The sequence below is a fragment of the Colletotrichum lupini genome, chromosome 2 (genome assembly GCF_023278565.1).
Source record: "Colletotrichum lupini chromosome 2, complete sequence".
NCBI classification, from domain to species: Eukaryota; Fungi; Ascomycota; class Sordariomycetes; order Glomerellales; family Glomerellaceae; genus Colletotrichum; species Colletotrichum lupini.
The window spans coordinates 1,317,742-1,335,230 of record NC_064675.1 but is presented as its reverse complement, the minus strand read 5'-3'; the positions used below and the strand labels follow the sequence as shown (position 1 = coordinate 1,335,230).

General features: G+C 45.0%; 5 protein-coding genes across 5 annotated transcripts; 3 read left to right on the top strand and 2 right to left on the bottom strand.

The window, feature by feature from the left end:
• Positions 1 to 273: 273 nt before the first annotated feature.
• On the top strand, positions 274 to 1,860 carry CLUP02_02766 (NCS1 nucleoside transporter; the record flags this gene model as incomplete). The annotated part of the gene is made up of 5 exons (XM_049281795.1): positions 274 to 434; positions 514 to 767; positions 845 to 869; positions 930 to 1,462; positions 1,571 to 1,860. 5 exons carry the CDS (start codon positions 274 to 276, stop codon positions 1,858 to 1,860), a joined length of 1,263 nt encoding a protein of 420 aa, XP_049138938.1.
• A 1,628-nt stretch (positions 1,861 to 3,488) lies between these two features.
• CLUP02_02765 (uncharacterized protein) lies at positions 3,489 to 5,168 on the top strand (the record flags this gene model as incomplete). The annotated part of the gene is made up of 2 exons (XM_049281794.1): positions 3,489 to 3,881; positions 4,203 to 5,168. 2 exons carry the CDS (start codon positions 3,489 to 3,491, stop codon positions 5,166 to 5,168), a joined length of 1,359 nt encoding a protein of 452 aa, XP_049138937.1.
• Positions 5,169 to 5,387: 219 nt separating this feature from the next.
• CLUP02_02764 (uncharacterized protein) lies at positions 5,388 to 6,089 on the top strand (the record flags this gene model as incomplete). Its single annotated transcript, XM_049281793.1, has 1 exon — positions 5,388 to 6,089. The coding sequence occupies one exon, from the start codon at positions 5,388 to 5,390 to the stop codon at positions 6,087 to 6,089; it is 702 nt and encodes a 233-aa protein (XP_049138936.1).
• Positions 6,090 to 7,064: 975 nt separating this feature from the next.
• On the bottom strand, positions 7,065 to 7,262 carry CLUP02_02763 (uncharacterized protein; the record flags this gene model as incomplete). Its single annotated transcript, XM_049281792.1, has 1 exon — positions 7,065 to 7,262. A coding segment is annotated over one exon (198 nt), but the record flags the coding sequence as incomplete, so codon positions are not given.
• Positions 7,263 to 15,012: 7,750 nt separating this feature from the next.
• Positions 15,013 to 15,960, bottom strand: CLUP02_02762 (2,3-dihydroxybenzoate decarboxylase; the record flags this gene model as incomplete). The annotated part of the gene is made up of 1 exon (XM_049281791.1): positions 15,013 to 15,960. The coding sequence occupies one exon, from the start codon at positions 15,958 to 15,960 to the stop codon at positions 15,013 to 15,015; it is 948 nt and encodes a 315-aa protein (XP_049138934.1).
• Positions 15,961 to 17,489: the final 1,529 nt, after the last annotated feature.

The window sequence follows — 17,489 nt, the reverse complement described above, 5'->3', positions numbered from 1 at the left end:
CAGACTTGCCCCGGAAAACTGCCCCCGAACATTGCCCGGCATGCAAGTCAGACAAGGTCGCAATTAGCAGCGCACATCTCCCTATGCTTCGCTCTCCTACAAAAATTCAGAAACATGAGAGAGAACGTGAGTGATGCAAGGATCTCGAGATAAGATGGACCTATATATCCGTTAGTACACGCCCTTCCACGGGCTCGAAACGAAGCGTTCCCGAACGGTGCAAACGGAAATACAAACGTAAGAGCTTGCAGCGCCTAATCAGTCACGGCAACAATGGCGAACAAGACAGCGCGCAGAATCAAAGAAGCCCTGGCCCTCAAGTCGGACAAGTCCCGCCACGAAGAAGTCAGCGCCTGGTCGAACCGCGACCTTATCCCCTTGCCGCCCTTCCGCCGTACATGGGGCTGGTTCAACTTTTTCGGCTCCTGGTCGTTGTAAGTTTGACTCCTCTTGTACTCTGAGAAAGAAAAATCATCCTATGTCCAAATACTGAACCTCTGCCCATTCCAACAGATCGTCTCTCAATGTCGCAACATGGCAGACTCCCAACACCTTCCTTACTCAGGGGCTCTCAGTCGGCCAGGCTATGGCCGTCATCGTCGTCTCGCGCGCCCTCTGCTGCTTCTTCGCCATTCCCGTGGCTTGGTGCGGTCTGACCTGGCACATCGGCTTCACCGTCCAGAATAGATATACATGGGGCTTCCGAGCGAGTTTCATACCGCTGCTGCAGCGCATTCTCCTCAACTTTATCTGGACCGCTCTCCAGTGTAAGCGTGTCTCTAGTCTTTCCAAGACGCCATCCCCCTTCTACATCCGACAAGATGACTGATCCGGGTTTGAACAGGTTGGAATGGAGGTAAACTAGTAACGTATGATTAGCATCCCCTCCTCGAACGAAGTCTCAAACACTGACAGTACACCTCTCGCAGCGTCTGCATAACCGCAATCTGGCCCTCCTTTGCAAAGATTCCCAACACCCCCAGCAAAACCACCCCAACAACAACCTACGAACTCCTAGGCTTCACAGTCTTCTGGATAGTTTCCCTTCCCTTCCTCTTCATCCGCCCCGAGCGCTTCAAAAAGCCGTTCTTCGTCTCCTCCGTCGCCTGCGGCGCCGCCATGGTCGCCTTACTCGCCTGGTCCGTAGTTGTCGCTCGCGGCGTTGGCCCCGTCTTCTACCAGGGCGAGAAAGTACCCTCCTCGTCCCGGTGGAACGTCTCGTGGCTGATGATGGCGGGTATTAACCAGGCTATCGGCGGGAAAGCGGCAGGCATGACGAATAGTAGTGACTTTTCGCGGTACGCGAAGAATAAGAGGGATTATATTGTTGGTACGGTGTCGGTGTACTGGGTTACTGGTGTGCTTGTGTGCCTGGGCGGGCTGGTAACTACCGCGGCGTGTCAGAAGATCTACGGGCAGATTTATTGGAACCCGCCTGATTTGTTGATGGTTATGATGGACCGTGAGTCTTTCTCTCTTACCAATCACTTGTCGCCCCTTTCCTTTTTCTTCCTCTTCTTGTATCTCGTGAACCACCTTGAAGAATCTCCAATGACATGATCGCCCACAGACGGCCAAGGCTCCCCCGGCTCCCGCGCCGCAGTCTTCTTCCTCGCCCTCGCCTTCGCCTTCACCCCCATGTTCGAAAACGTCTGCTCCAACGCCGTGGCGGGCGGCATCGACCTCGCCGGCCTCTTCCCGCGCTACCTCGATATCCGCCGCGGTGCCCTCCTCACCTTCGCCGCCGCCTGGATCATCCAACCTTGGCAGCTCATTAACCAGGCCGCCACCTTCGTCGCCGTCCTCAATTCGTTTGCCGTCTTCCTCGCCAGCCAGCTCCTCTGGACTCTTTGTGTTTGAGCTTCTGGGGCCCGCAGCTTCGGTCACCAGTCGTAGAGATGAGCTGTTGGATGAAGGACCGTACATGGCATCGCCATCGCCATCGGCTTCGTCGCGAGACAATGGTGAAGCAGATTGGACGGCGTTTGTCGCTGAGAGTTGAGCGGACAGCCGGGGAGTGATGGTGGCAATAGGAGTGGTTGATCCGTTGGCAGTCAGGGGAAAGACATTATGAGCTCCTCCAGAAACGTCTCTTTCTGGGTCGGAATCGGGATGCGGCGGATGCGGCAGTCCGTTACGAGATTGAGCCGCGGGTAGCTCTTCCAGACGCTCCAGCCTCTTGGACAGTTGGGAAATTGATCTGCCAAGATTGATCAGCCAATTTCAATTGATAGCAAGACCATCTCTGTTCTCTGGCTAGAGGTGAAGGATCGGAAAATTCACGGCACGTACGGTGTTGATGACGCATGCAAGACGGACTCTTGATATGTGCACCGTTGCGGCCAACCTTTGGATGTACAAGAAGAACACACCGGACGCGCTCCATCGCATCCAGACTTACGAGCACGGCATGGGTTGCAGGCAAGCTGCGTTTTGCGCCGTTTACGTGGCGGCAACGGCACCGACGTCGGGGGCATGATAAGGTTGTGGTTGAGTCGATGGCAGGATGCTTAATGCGCGTCAAACGGAGGTGAGTCTAGAAAGACTAGTGCCTAGAGGTAAAGTGGGTAGGTAGGGTAGCGCTGGGACGTCGGGAACGTACCTACGCAAGGTACCTAAGGTAGGTACCCTGTGGTGCTGGAGGAGATGGAAGGCGGGAGAAGGACGGGGCCTCTGCAGGTTTGATGTGTACATAGGTACCTATGTATCTACCTACCTAAGGTACCTACCTAGGCAAACGGGCGACATTCAACTTACCTAAGGTATTCCATAGAAGGTTCTCTTACTGCTTTCAATATCATTGTCACTCTTGGTGTTGTTTCTCTTGGTATTGTTTCTCTTGGTATTGTTTCTCTTGGTATTGTTTCTCTTGAAACTATTTCTCTTGGTGCTATTTCTGTTGTCATTGTGATCAACTCTCTGTGCATTCTTTAATGAATAAATCCTAAGAAGTCTAATTCATCTGCCAAAGGTCTTTTCGGATTAGGTAAGATCTTTAGATGATTTGTAAAGAGAAAAGATAAGGCAATGAACTTAAGGTAAGTAAGTACCTTGGATAATCGTCTATTAAAGGTCTCGGTTCAGGTGACTTGCCTAGCATGGAGCCTTGGAAGACACCTCTAGTAAAGCCGATACGTATTCTCGCGGGGGAAGGTGCCTGCCTTCCATCCTTTGATTTCATGTGGAGAGGGAACAAGCAGCCAAGGTATTAATAGCTAACTTTCGGTAGGGAATCTGATTTTCTGATTCTCCTCTCAATTCCTCACAAGATCCCATTATCATTCTACCAATACCTCCCACTCCAGCCGAGATTTCTGTCATCTTCACTTCTGAGTTTTCATCCGAACAGTCCACTTCGTGTGGCACTTTGTTTTCGTCTGTAGCACCAGGTTGGGATTTTGGTCAGACATGTATTCCCGGCCACGTGATCTTTCTCCGAAACTAACACTAGCAGGTACAATAATCGCACCTGCCACCTCGATCCCAACATGGCGGGCCGCATTCCCAACTTCGACTTGGAGGCGGAATTTCAGAAGCTGGTGCCTCTCATGAAATCATGCTTTGACCGAGAGGACCCAGAACTCAGGCCCACCTACAGAGATTGCAGAAGTTGGGCAAAATCTTTCACATCGAACATTCGACGTAGCATGGCCTCGCGCGACAACAACGGCTGGCTCGGCGACAATGGGGAAGGGGACCTCACCGAGCGATTCGAGCTTGTGCAGCAAATTCGAGACACAATACTCAACCACGATGACATCAAAGAGGAGGAGGACAAGATCAAAATCCTTGAGACAAAAGAGGTGTGGGCGCACCTCATGGTCCTGCCCTTGCCTCGTCTCCGAACCTTCTTGGCCGAGGTACAGAACAACGACAACCTGGTCTACACTCTCAATGTTTCATTCCCCGCAATGAATGCCCTTATCCTGCTATGTGAGTATATTTCTATATCGTCTTTCTTTTCTATTGTCTGATATCTGTCATCTCAACTATCCAAGTTGGCAGACGCTCCTTTAATGCGGATGACAGCAATCTTTTTCATCGTATTTTGTACCTACAGGCTAACATTTTCATAATTAGTCCGAGGCCCGGCGGCAGAATGGGTCAAGACGGGTACTATTTCGCGAAGCAATGCTGAGCGAATTGCGGTATGTCGCTTGTTTGTGATGGGAATCTGCACTCGGCTAACTCATTCGCGCTAGACTGCCCAGAGAGACCTCGGGCTTTGCGCCTTTACGGGCCACCTACTCGGTGAAAAGTGTCACATCCTGCCGTTCTGGACTCTAAATAGGCCTCGCTGCTCCCAGGCACTTGACGCTGCATCCGCAGTATTCGGAAGGGAACGAATCCAAATGCTTCGCAAGAAGCTCGTCAACCCCAAGACCAACATTGTCGATACGTCCCGAAATATGATCACGTTGCACCCTATGCTTCACAAGTTTTGGGACCATGGACTTTTTGGTTTAGAGCCCGTCACTCTCTTGTACGAAGAGGACAAGAAGGAAGAACCCGACATTGCGGGTCCCTCGACTCCCTCAAAGGTCGCTGGCGAGAGACCCAATGAGGAGAGTGGGGCGCCGGGTTCCTCAAGGTCTACAAGATCTGGTACCAAGAGACTCAGCGATAGTTCACAGATCACGCCTTCCAAGAAGTCCAAGAGAACCAGCGAGGGCAAGGGTAAGGGCAAGGAGAGGGAGGTGGAGCTGCCGCAGGATATCAAGCCTACGAAGGAGGACGGTGAGCGCGCAAGGGAGGCGATCGGTATTCGTGTTCGACTCAATTGGCTGCCAAAGACGATGTGCTTGACGCCGGACAATCTTCCAACGAACATGACTGAGTTACGGCGGACTTGGAGCCCGTGGGACGAAGACTACGTTGTTCACCGCAAGGATGCCCGGCCAGTCGACGACGGCCAGATCATCGACATTTTTGACACAGCAGACGCCAAAGCCCCCGATTTCGATATCCTGCAATTGCAGTTTGACGTTTTTCGTATGCAAGCGTTATCGGGCAGAGCTGACCCCATTATCTACGCCCCCGATTGGTACTACGATGACGATGGGGAACTTGTTTCAGATCCCGTGCCAGGAAAAGAAGAGGCTGTCCGGGAACATGAGGCTCGGGAGGCGCGGGAAATTCAGGAGGCTCGGGAGGCTATGCAGGCTTAGAAAGTCAGCATTCCTTCTTCTGACCCTCAAGGCTTCGATCTCCCTACCGTCGCTTCTTCATCTCGTCCTCAAGACTTCGAGTCATCTGCCGTTGTTTCTTCACCTCAATTTCAAGGCTCCTATTCATCTACAGCGGCATCTCGTCAACAGCTCCCCAGCATCGTAGGAGGACCCGACGTTAAGGCGCCTCCTCTGAGAAGACACTCGATCATCTCAGGTATGAAAACCGTGGGCCGCGCCTTTGGTCTTTCATTGGTATCTCAACAACAGACCCCCGACGCCGAAGAAGAATCCAACGTTGCGTCGCCTCCGAGTCTTCAGAGGAGTGCGTCGATCATGTCCGGTGTGAAGACCGCGGGCCGGAATGTTACTCGTTCATTGAGCAATGCCAAGAACCAGACCAAGAACCTTGTACGCAATCCAAGTTTGGCTTTGCGCGGCAAAAAGGAAGGAAAGCGGCAGCGCCAGACTCCCGAGCCAACGTCGGGCACCCGAAATCCCACCAGAGTCTATCCCAACGAACCGGCGACGGGCCGTGAAACCCCTTTCAGCGACAAAGAGAACGTCGCCACGGGCATCGACGAGCGCTCGCGCCAGCAATCTTACCAGAGAACACACAACCCTCTGTCCGAAGTGCAGGAGCGTGTACCAAGTGCTACAGCCCAGAAGTCGCAAGGTCATGAACGTTCCAAGAGTGGCGATTCAGGTCAGGCCTTGGACAAGACCAAAAAGCGTTTTTCCGCGAGCCATCTCGTCAAGCGTCGGTCTGAGGCCGAATTTACGAAGCGCTCTTCTGCCGATCAGATTGAGAAGCGCCGGTCCGTGGGCAATCTCACTGAGCTCCTGTCTGAAGGTCCCGAGTACGCACCAATCGATTTAGGACACCGCTTCTCGGTGGCTCTGCGTCCTCGAAAGGTCTGAGAAGGGACGCTTGGGATTGGTCAACGGAACTGAACGAAGTGCGATGATTGAGGGGTAGACTAATTGATGTATTTATATGCTGCTTGGAGGGACGGACGGGATTTTCGAGTTAATTGTTGTCATTACTTCATCACCCTCTCCTCTGACCTTCGTGACTCTCTGGCTATTGCTAACGGCCAATCCGGACCTCTTTCGACAATAGTCTTGCTTCGTGGCCTTGAAGATTGCAAATTGCCAGGAAATATTTACTCAGCCATCAAGTAGCTAACTTTGAGATGATGCCTCCCCGTACAAAGTCGAGAGACCGCGTCGATGAATTACAGATCCATTGTCTGCTCAGTGGCGTCTCAGATTCCACCATCGTCTTTTTTCGCCACGAGCATCCTCCGAAGTCTCTCCCGCCAAAGTCACGATACCCTCTTCCTTACCGAATCCTAACAGAGCAGCCTCCTCTTCGCAAGGGGTAACCCCTAACTTAGCCACCTCACTCGCCATAAACGTGCTATACATATCGACCTCATCGTACTCCCCAAGACGAGTCCACTCAGGTCATGTGTCCCTACCAAGCATGGAAGAGTTCCAGTTCCAAATTGATGGACATATTCGACCGGAAACCGCTGGAGAGCGATTGAGATTCCTCGCCTCAGCGCTCATCTTGGTAGGGCAGACATGGAAGCCAACGGGAAAGCTGAGTTCTCAGAGTGGAATAAACCAAATATTCAGTGTGGGCTATTCAAGCTACTAATATGATACAAACAGAATCCCCTCTCAAGACACAGGCGCCTCAGAGTCATGGAACTCGCCCAGCTTGAGCAGCTTCTTCGCATTATCACGCCCAATCTTGCGATAATTCTCAACGCCGCCCACCGCCTCCTTCACCTTCTCGGCCTGGCCGTCCCACCCAGCGCACATACCCATTCAAATCAATCAAACAAATAAGTCAAACAAACAGTCAAATATAGGAATTTTAGCGAGTCAAACAATCAAATATTCTAGCCCGTATATTTGATATATTTGATCAAATCTAGAATCTAAGGGTGGACCCGAATATACCAATAATATACCGAGAAAATACGGAAAAAAGGGGCCGCCCGGACCCGGATTCGAACACCGGACCTCCGGAATTAAAGTGGAGCCGCCCCAAAAAATTCGTCGCCTACGTCGCCGCTTCCACTAACTATACCATTTACTCGTCTAATATTCAGCTTCACTCTATAATAACTTATCAGTCAAATCAATCAAATATTTGTCAAATTTATCAAATAATTAAATATGGCGCGAGAAATCAGCCAAATAATTAAATATGAACCTCATATTTAATTTATTTATTTAGGTATAAGCGCTAGTCCTACTAAGTAGAGCACATCTTAATTATCTCGTACGGGTAATTTGTTATATAATAGGGATAGTAATCGTACCTTACAAAGTGCCCGTCACGTACTAAATCACGTATCTATCTTAGATATCGTATATATAGACCTTTTCTTTTTATCTATTTCTACTTTAATAATTAAGCCACTTTTACTATACTCTGTATGCCCATTGCTACGTACTATAACTCGTAATAGTTATAAGCCTAGCTCTTAATTAAGACCCTATACTACGATAACGTACTTATTAACACGATTCCTACGATCTCTTTAAGATAACCGACTTACTTATACCTACTTTAGCCTAAGCTAAACTAACTAGCTACGATAGTTAAATTAAATAGTTTAACGCACTTTGCGCTATAAGTAAGGGCGTCGGGGTCTAGAAATACGTCGACCTAGACGCTCTAGATTCTAATATATTCTTCGACCCCTTTATAGCGCTCACTTCGCTTTTAAAATTCGGACGATTAGTCGCGACCCGTAATAAGGAAGAACTACGAGCTTACTAGGCCCGTTATAAGGCGTTCGAGAACGACTAAAGAAACTAGGAAATCCTCTACTAGTAGCTTCTAAACATAACTCCTAGTACGAACCTTTCGACTTCTTTAAGCACGAGTAACTTATAGAACTAAGCCGGGTTTCTTTTTACGAAGCTAGCTATACTACTTATTTTATATAAACAAATCTATCCTTATACCGCACCCGTAAAGAGGATCTATACGCTCGAGAGTATTTAAAAATAATAGGAGCTCGACGCTAAATACGAGTAACTTATAGCTTACGAATATAATATTATTAATACGCATATTAAAGTCCTTGCCTAGTGGTTAGTAAAATTAGTTAACGCTATACTATACGAATATGCATTCTAAAAAGCTACTAAGAACGGCGCTAAGTTTAGTATATAGCAAATCGTTAAATATCTAAAATAGGAATTTGCGCCCCCCGAACTAGTAGTAAGGAATGCGGTTCGAGAGGAATACTAATAAGCCTTTAATAAAGCGAGGACTAAAATTAATCCCTAATACTAGTATAAGGAGTAGTAGTCCGCTTACCTCTAAGCTAAAACGTATAATATTCTAGAAATTAGTAAAGAGATCGCCGTACTCGACTTCTTAGTTATAGTTAAGTCTAGACTTAACCTTATATAGGGCTAACGTATATATAAGACCTTTAGCGAATTAATAGCCTTCGGAACGTACACGAGGACCCTTAAAGAGATTGCGTATATATTTAGCCTAGTAACCTAAGACGTATATACTAAACGACCTTTAGGTTAAGGAGGGGCTTATTCTACTTTTATTAAACGCTCTAACTTAGTTAACGACGTAAATAATAAGGGTAACGTTATATACCCTTATAATTATATATACCCGTGGCGCCCTACGGCGTGCCGAAAATTAAAATAGGTACTTATAAGCCGAAACGCTAGTAGGTTACTAATACGAATACTAAGGAGCTATGTAAAGGAAGTCCTCGCCGCTATTAAATTAAGCAAATAGAAATTACTCTACGGTAAGCTTAAGAAAGCTAGTTAGCTAAGGAACGATAGAACCCCTAAGAAACCTAGGTTTCCGAAAGGATCCTCTAACTAACCCATAGCAAGCTTATTAATAGACTAGGACGAGGGCTACGTAGTCGCTATACTTATAAAGAGTTAGGACTTAGAGATAAACGCAATTTTTAGTACCCCTATAAGTAGCGCTCACCCCCTTTCCTAGAGCACGGTAATAAATAGCTATAAAGTAATATATCTAATTAACGATAAGAGCCTACTTAAACCTAAGAGTTGCGTATTATTAAGTAATAAAGACTACGTTAAATTAAGAACTACTATACTACTTATTACCGCACGCAGTACTCGTATTATAAAGGGCGTCCTAGACGGACCTAAGGGAAAGGGAACTTGCGATCTAAAGCTCTAAAACGTCGCTTACGTCGAGGGATTTTATATTAATATAGTCTTAGAGACTTTACTAAATAGAAGCGCACTCTAGTACTGCGGTTTAGATTGTACTTTATAATAGGGAACGCTTTATAAAAGTATTATTAAAAAGTAGCTTATCTAAAAGAATAATCTAGTCTTCCTTAAATATAAGCTCCTCTAATCCTATCCTTTTTCTATAAACCTTAAGCGTATCCTATAGAGCCTAGCTAGTATTATATTACTAGTTAGCCGTAGAAAATTCCGTTACTTATATTAACGTATTTATAAGAGGTCTAATAGCGCGCTCCTCTAGTACTTTAAAATAGGTTATCTCGGACTTAATACTCTTCGTCGATTACTATATAAGACTCGAGGTGTGCGTATTAAACCTCTATTATAAGTTAAGTATAAAGTATATGCATTATCCGAAGCTAAGATAGTAGTTTTAAGAGGACTACCCTTAAGAAGAGCCTTACGGCCATAGTACTATATATACTAGGATCTCTTTTACTTCGAACTATCTCTTAATAGACGATAATATATGCTTATAGTTTCTAACGAATATAGTAAGTAGCTTAGGGGGTTCCCTTTAAGGATAAAAATAGAGGAGGAAGTGCTTTTCGTATTATAGAGCCTCGAGGTAGCGATTCGTTATTAAAAAGGGACTCTAATCTACTTCTTTAGAAGTGATAATAAGACCGCTCTCTTAACTATAAACGTTAAACGCGTATATAAGACGTGGTATAACGAGCTAGGAATTAGAATAGAACTTCTACCTCTATATACGAAAGAACCCGTAGGTAATACTAAAAGAGTAAGTTAACTCGTAATTACTAAAGCTCGTAAGATGCGCCTTTTTACGAACCTCCTTACGAATTTATAGGACGAAATAGTGCTAGCGGTAATTTTTATTTATAATATTACCCTATGGGAGGCTAATGAAGGAGATTTGCCTATTATAATAGAAATTAATTAGTAAAAGCGGTATTAACGCTAGTAATAGACGGGTTACTAAGTGCGGGATTCTAAACCGGTTACCCCGTATCTCGGTAGCCTCTATATATATAGCTACCGAGCATACCCTCTTTATAGGGATCGTAAGAGGGGTATACGTTAAAAGGAGTTTAAAGTGCTTCCCCGCGGGTATATAGGATACCTAGTTAGATATATACTAAAAACGCATAACCTATATAGGGTCTGGGTGCCCGCGCTCGAGTAAGTATTTATTACGAGGAATATTAGGTTTAATAAAAAAGTTTTTTATAATCCCGCACACGAGGAATAAGCTATCGTAAGCGAGTAAGCAAATTTAGTAATTTAAGAGATACAAGAACTCTTTAATACTAACGATAAGTTAATTCGAGCACTCGGGGAAGTAGATCTAGACTTTAGAAATACTAATACTTAAAATAACTCTATAGTTAAGGATAGTATTACTATTGGATTTTTAACTATTTAGGACGCTAAGTAACTAATAGACGTACTCTAGGGTGCGGTAAATAAGGCTAAAGAGGTTAATATAGTCTTACTATTATTACTAACCCCTAAGATAACCCCCTTGCGCGAGCTCGGGGGTGGGGGTAAAAAAGGGGATATAATAACTAGGTTATAAATAGCTCTGCGCAGTTTATAGTCCTCCCTACGAGCGCTTATATATACTACGGAGGTTCTTAAGCTTTTAATTCTTAATAACTCTTAGTAAAACGCTAGAGCACGCGGCAAATAAAGTACCGATCGCGAAGAAGCAATTCTTAATGCTAAAATCGATATTAGTAAGGAACCCTTATAACAAACCTCTATTATTATATAAAAACAGAGCTTATAAAAACCGCCTTATTAAGTACTAAGTAAAGCTCCGTTAGGTCCTAGACGTTTAAACCGGGCCCGCAAACTTTTATAACGCTTTAATAGTAGTATCTTCGTAACGCTCTTATATTCGAATATAAGAGACGGCGATTATTATAACCGTCTCTAGGACTACTTTTTCTTTATTTTTATACCTAATTAGTAGAAAGCTATAGAAGAAAGTAGTATAGGATATATAATACTCTATTAAGTAGTAAAAGGAGTAGTTTATAGGACCTACCTAGAGCGCTCTAGAGGAGTTTAGAAACCACGACTTACTAAAGTTGACTTCTAGAGCTTACTAAAGAAGTTTAGCGATATTAAATATCTCCTACCGTAACTATAGAAGTTACTTAGGGATGCTATAGACGTAGAAATGAAAAAGCTAAGGGATATTAGTATATAAGAAGAGGTCGACCGTGATCCTAAATAAGGGATCCTACTTCTATTAAAGTGGGTATATACTTATAAGCACGACGTCGATAACGAGGTTAGCGAGGTAAAAGTACGTATATATATAAGGGGGGATATATAACTACTTAACCCCTTATAAAATACGTACGCTTCGACGCTCGCCGCAAAGGCCTTTAGGCTTATAATAGTAATAACTACCTAATTCGACCTTAAGGTAGACTAGTATAATACTATTAACGCATTCCTTAACGCGCCTCTTAAGAACGAGAAGCTAGTAATTATTAAACTCCTAGAGGGATATAAGGTTACTAATAAAGTAGGTAAACTCTAACGCGCTCTATATAGCCTCCGAGACTTACTAATTCTCTAGTTCTAAACTTTTACCTCTATACTCCGTAGTATAAACATAATATATAGCTACGAGGAGATCTATATCTACTAAACCGTAAATAGGAAGGTAATACTAGTGTTCTACGTCGATAACTTTATTATTCTATACTATCGAGACGACCGAAAGGCGGCTTAGGGGATCGTTAACGGTATAAAAGAATATATTAACCTTAAGGAGAATGGACCGATTAATTACTTCCTCGGAGTGCGGATTTTACGAAACCGTATTACTTACAAGGTTTACCTTATTTATGACGTATATATCGAGCGAGTTACTAAGCGCTTCGACCTTATAGATTTACTATATCTAGCTACCCCTCTTCCTTAAGAAGAGTTTAAACTAAACAAGGGGTAGGTAATAAAGGAAGAAATAAAGAGCTACTAAGAGAAGGTCGGGAGTGTACTTTATATAGCTATTATAATTAGACTAGACGTCGCCTTTATTTACTCATAATTATTATAGTTCTTAATTAACCTAAGCACAACCTATATTAAAGTAATTAACTACTATATCCGATATCTCTATATAACGAGATATCTTACGCTCTATTACGGTAGTATACTGAGTACGTAATTATTATTTTTAGCTAGAGATACTAGCTTCGTAAATAACGAGGTAATACGACGATTATCTTAAGGATATATAATGTTCTTTTTTAGCGGCCTAATTTAATAGAAATTAGCACGCTAGGCGACGGTTACGACGTTAACTACCGAAGCTAAGCTTCTTTACCTTAAGGAAACCGCAAAAGAGACTATAGCTCTAAAGCGCCTTTTTAAAAACATTGCCCTTAACCTAAGAGAAGTATAGTTAGTTAACTACGATAATTAGTAAACGATTCGACTCGTCGTAAGGGAAAGAGAAAGAATAGCTACTCGACTTCGCTATATTAATATATAGAATATATAGTTAAGATAAGAGCACGCTAGAGGTAGCTTCGAGGTTATTTATATATTAATAGAAGATATGCTAGTAGATAGACTTACTAAAAACCTTTTACGAGCTAAGTTTGAATATTTTCGTATACTTCTTAACCTCTACGATGCGCGAGAAGCTATTATAAATAGCTAAAATAGTTAAAAATAATTAATTTAGGCCACGCTTAGAAAAACTTAATACCTAAAGGTAAATAATAGACGGAACCTAGAGTACGGCCCGGAGGCCTAAAATAAATAAAATAACCTTACCCCGTAGGGCATATGTATATAGAAATAAGACCTAGGCTTGCGCTTATTATTTAAATTCTTAGTTTATAAAGTACGCGATCGCTAGGAATATAGTATTATTAAAAAAGAGGGTTAATACGCGCGCTAAGAAACGCGTTTTATATACTTCGAAGTCTACGAAGCTAGGAGTAGCGGGGGTAGCGGGGGGCATAAGAGCTAGAATAATCGTTAAGTTAACGACTTAGGGTATGGAAGCGGGTAGCGTAATAAGAAGTTAGTTATAAATAACTATAATAAGTACGAGAGAGGACCGGGGGCGCGCGTTAAGGAAGTCCTCTATATAAAAGCCGATATAGTTCTCGTATATCCTCTGGTTATTATATATTTAGCGGACGATATTACGGAGCTTAGTAATATCCTACTAAAACTATAGTTAAAAGTGCGCTTCTTAATAATAAAAAAGGATAATATACTTATAAGAGAGGGAGCGCTATTTATAATAGCCTCGGTAAGGGCCCAGGCTATTAGCCGTAAGACGACTAGTATATTAATATACCCTTCGGCCGAACGGCCGTTAAAATAGCGCGCATACTAGCTACTACTTTTTATAAAATAACGACTACTATCCTTAGTATCGGTATACCGGAGGGCTACCTTAAAATAGGGTAAGTACTAGATCTCCTATTCCTCGGGAGCCTCTTTTTTAAGCTTCTTAGGGACTAAGTATACGTTAAATAGGCTTAGAATAGCGAAGAGAACTATACTTACTACGGGGGGTGCCTTAGCCTCTCGGCGTTCTTTTTTATTTCTTACCGCCTTTTTAAGAAGAGCTAGCTTTGCGTTTTTTAGACCTTAAAATAATATTAAATATAAACTCCTAAAATAATAAGTATACGATATACCCTTTTCGGAGGGCTTATTATCCGAACTAGTCTTATCCTTACTTTTAGACTCCGAGGGGGGGATAGGTAAAAGCCCGTTAGAGCTCTTATCGCTACTATTTACCTTATTATCGCCCTTATTACGGCCGCTAAAGAGAGCCTCGAACTTAATAAAATCCTCGGCATCTCGATTAGTAGCCTCGATATCCTCCTAGCTAGGGAGGGAGAGCTTAGTAGCCGGGCCCTAATAGGTAGATAGGAGATCGCGGGGGGGGGTAACGACTTAGAGGGGCTCGTTAGTATTATTACCTATCTAAACTCTTAGTAAACTATATAATATGTATATAAGAGGTATTATAAAAATTGCGCGAAACTTATTATTACTTCTGGATATATTAGATATTTATATTTAGAATAAAATTAATAAACGATTCGACGGCGTAGGCGCGCGCGCGTAGTAAACAGGGGTACTTATAGTAATTACGAGAGGTTAAAAAGAAAAAGAAAAATAATAGCTAAGCGATGCCGCGAGAATTTAAATATACGCAAGGCGGCTAGGTAGCCTCGCCCTTAGTAATTTATATACTAGAAGTAGTAAAATACGCACTATTCCGGGTTAGGATTCTATTTACTTTAGATAAAGGGATATATTTATAATAAACGCGGTTTAAAAGACGCGTATCCCTTGCGCTTAATTTTCTTTTATTTATATTTAACTAAATTAGGCCTTTATAAGGGCATTTAGAGATTCTATCTTAGGCACAATAGCTCCCTAGCAGTAGTAATTAGGGGGTGTATTACGTAATAGGGATAGTAATTATACCTTATAAAGTGCCCGTCACGTGCTAAATTACGTATCTATCTTAGATATCGTATATATAGACCTTCTCCTTTTGTCTATTTCTACTTTAATAGTTAAGCCACTTTTACCACACTCCGTATGCCCATTGCTGCGTGCTATAACTCGTGACATAATCCACCGAGAATAGCACGCGGTCGGCCCTAATCTCGTCCACCACATACTTCAGCGCGCGCGTGGAAAAGTTGCCCGACGTGGTGACGTAGATATTCTCCCTAAAGTAGTCGTACACGGTCCTCTTGCACATGCGGTCCGCGTTGCCCTCCGCCGCGGCGATCGGCTTCTTCACGTCCTCGAACCAGTGGTTGATGCGCCACAGGTCGATGGGGAGGTGCTCGCCCAGGTGGCCGACGATAATCTGCAGCTTCGGGAAGCGGTCAAAGACGCCGTTGGAGATGAGTCCCATGAGGTGGAGGTTCACGCCGTTGGCGAAGGACAGGGGCGGGCCGATGAGGTACTTTCGCTGCGCGTAGAGCTTCTCGAGGACGACGTCGGCGGGGGCGGCCGGGTGGATGTACACGGGCACGTCGAGCGCGCAGACGACCTCCCAGAAGGCGTCGTACTCGGGCTGGTCGTAAAGCTTGTACGTCTCGCCGTTGGGGCCGGCGTGCTGGAAGTCGCAGAGCAGGGCGCCGTGGAAGCCGAGGTCCGTCACGCAGCGGCGGAGTTCGCGGCCTGCTTGGACAGGGTCGTGCATCGAGAGGCAGGCGAAGGCGCCGAGCTTGGAGGGGTTGTGCTTGATTTGACCGTGGGCCCAGTTGTTTACTTCGGTGGCGCGGCGTTCGGCGGCGGCTTGGTCGGCGATGCCTTGGATGCCGGGGACGGTGAGGGAGACGATGGTGTAGCCGATGCCGTGGGCGTCGGCGAGCTTGACGCGCTCCGAGTTGAGGTCGCTGATTTGGCGCATGTAGCGGGCGCGGTCGGAGGGGTTGATGTAGAGGGAGGCTTCGTACTCTGATTTGGCTTCCATGCCTGTCATCTCGTAGGCTTCTTCAAGGGCGATCTTGCCGAGCATTTTGATGGTTCGTGGTAGTGGTGGTGGTGTTGGGTGAAGTGTGATGCAATTTAGAGGTTGAGGGTAATCAACTTCTTATATAAGAGATGTCTGGAGGTGGTTCTTGTATTCTGATGAGCCAGGAATAGAAGCTCTTCGATAGGAGCATCGTCGACCGGTACTTATACGGAATCGAATCTCTCATTCCTTACCTCTCGAAGACTCACACAATGGTAACTCACTGCGAGGCGACACTCGCTTATCCCGAGAACTCCGGCCAACATGACGTCTGAGACATCCCATCTCACATTCCGAATCCGAATTCCAGGCTCTGAAGGAAATAATGGAGTCGCTGAATCATGTTCATGGTCTGATGGCAGCATCTCCAGTTCTACAGCGGCATCCAATGTCCAAGAGATCTTGCCGTTCCCCAGGTGCTGTTCCGATATCCAATGGGAGGTGCGCGTTATCTCCGCGATGACCCCACCGGGTAGAAGGTGCGCTTCCGACGTCTGGCGTCATAGCGGAGGCTCCGATATGGGTCCTTACCGGCCCGGAAGACTTCGAAAGTCTACCTAGGTCTCAGGGCACGGGAGAGACTAAGTCCGTCCCATTCATCGGGCGATGGCAAGTGTGCTCGCTCCACAATATGGACTAATTCACCTTGCTTGGGCGAAATTAATGAGCCTCCACCGAGCTTCTGTGCATGACTTTAGCTTGCTACGTCAGACTAATCTCACTAATCAAATGCTTGAAAATGAGAGCAGAATCTGTCAGTTGCTTGACTAAATCTCACATGGAACGAGTTTCTATTTCTGAGCCAAACATGAACCTGATCCGATTTTGTCTCTTCCAAATAGTCGCGCAGGAAGCACAACGGCTTAAGCTGTTGGAACAGAATCTAGCATGCGTCTTCAGAGCGCATCACAACCAAGTGATTCAATCATTACACAGACTCGGTATAAAAATGTATCGACTATTTCGAAGCCTTGTTTAGTCGTTTGATTGTCTTCGAGTTCCCAAAAACGCCGGGAAAATTGTGCAAAAGTCCATGCCAACATGAAGCATCAGCAGGCGCCCGGAGATCGCCTTGAAACGCCGATGGCGACATTTTTGAGAGAATCAATTTATCTATCAGAAAATGGGCTGAGCGAAAGCCATCGTCCCAGTCAATAAAAGAATTCGGCTCGATGTGGGAAAGTATGGCTTTGCCATTGAAGTGTTTCAAGGGGATTAAATCCAAATCGACAACTGACGCCTGCTACTCACTTTTGAATTTCCGATATAATCATTATTGATGCGTGAATTCACGCAAAGACTTGGCTTCTTGGATGATTTCTGCCAGCAGTCATTAAACCGCGCTCTTGTGATTCGCAGGCGACAACAATCGAAGAACAATGGGATACGGTTACATCCATTAACAAAGTACCCCTCTAGGGTAGCGCAGGTACTTGTCATGCATGATGTTTGCTGACGCGCGCGCGTCAAGGGCTAAGGTGTAAGCTGCAGAAGCCCACCTACCATGTATACGCAATGTTCTCCTCCAAGAC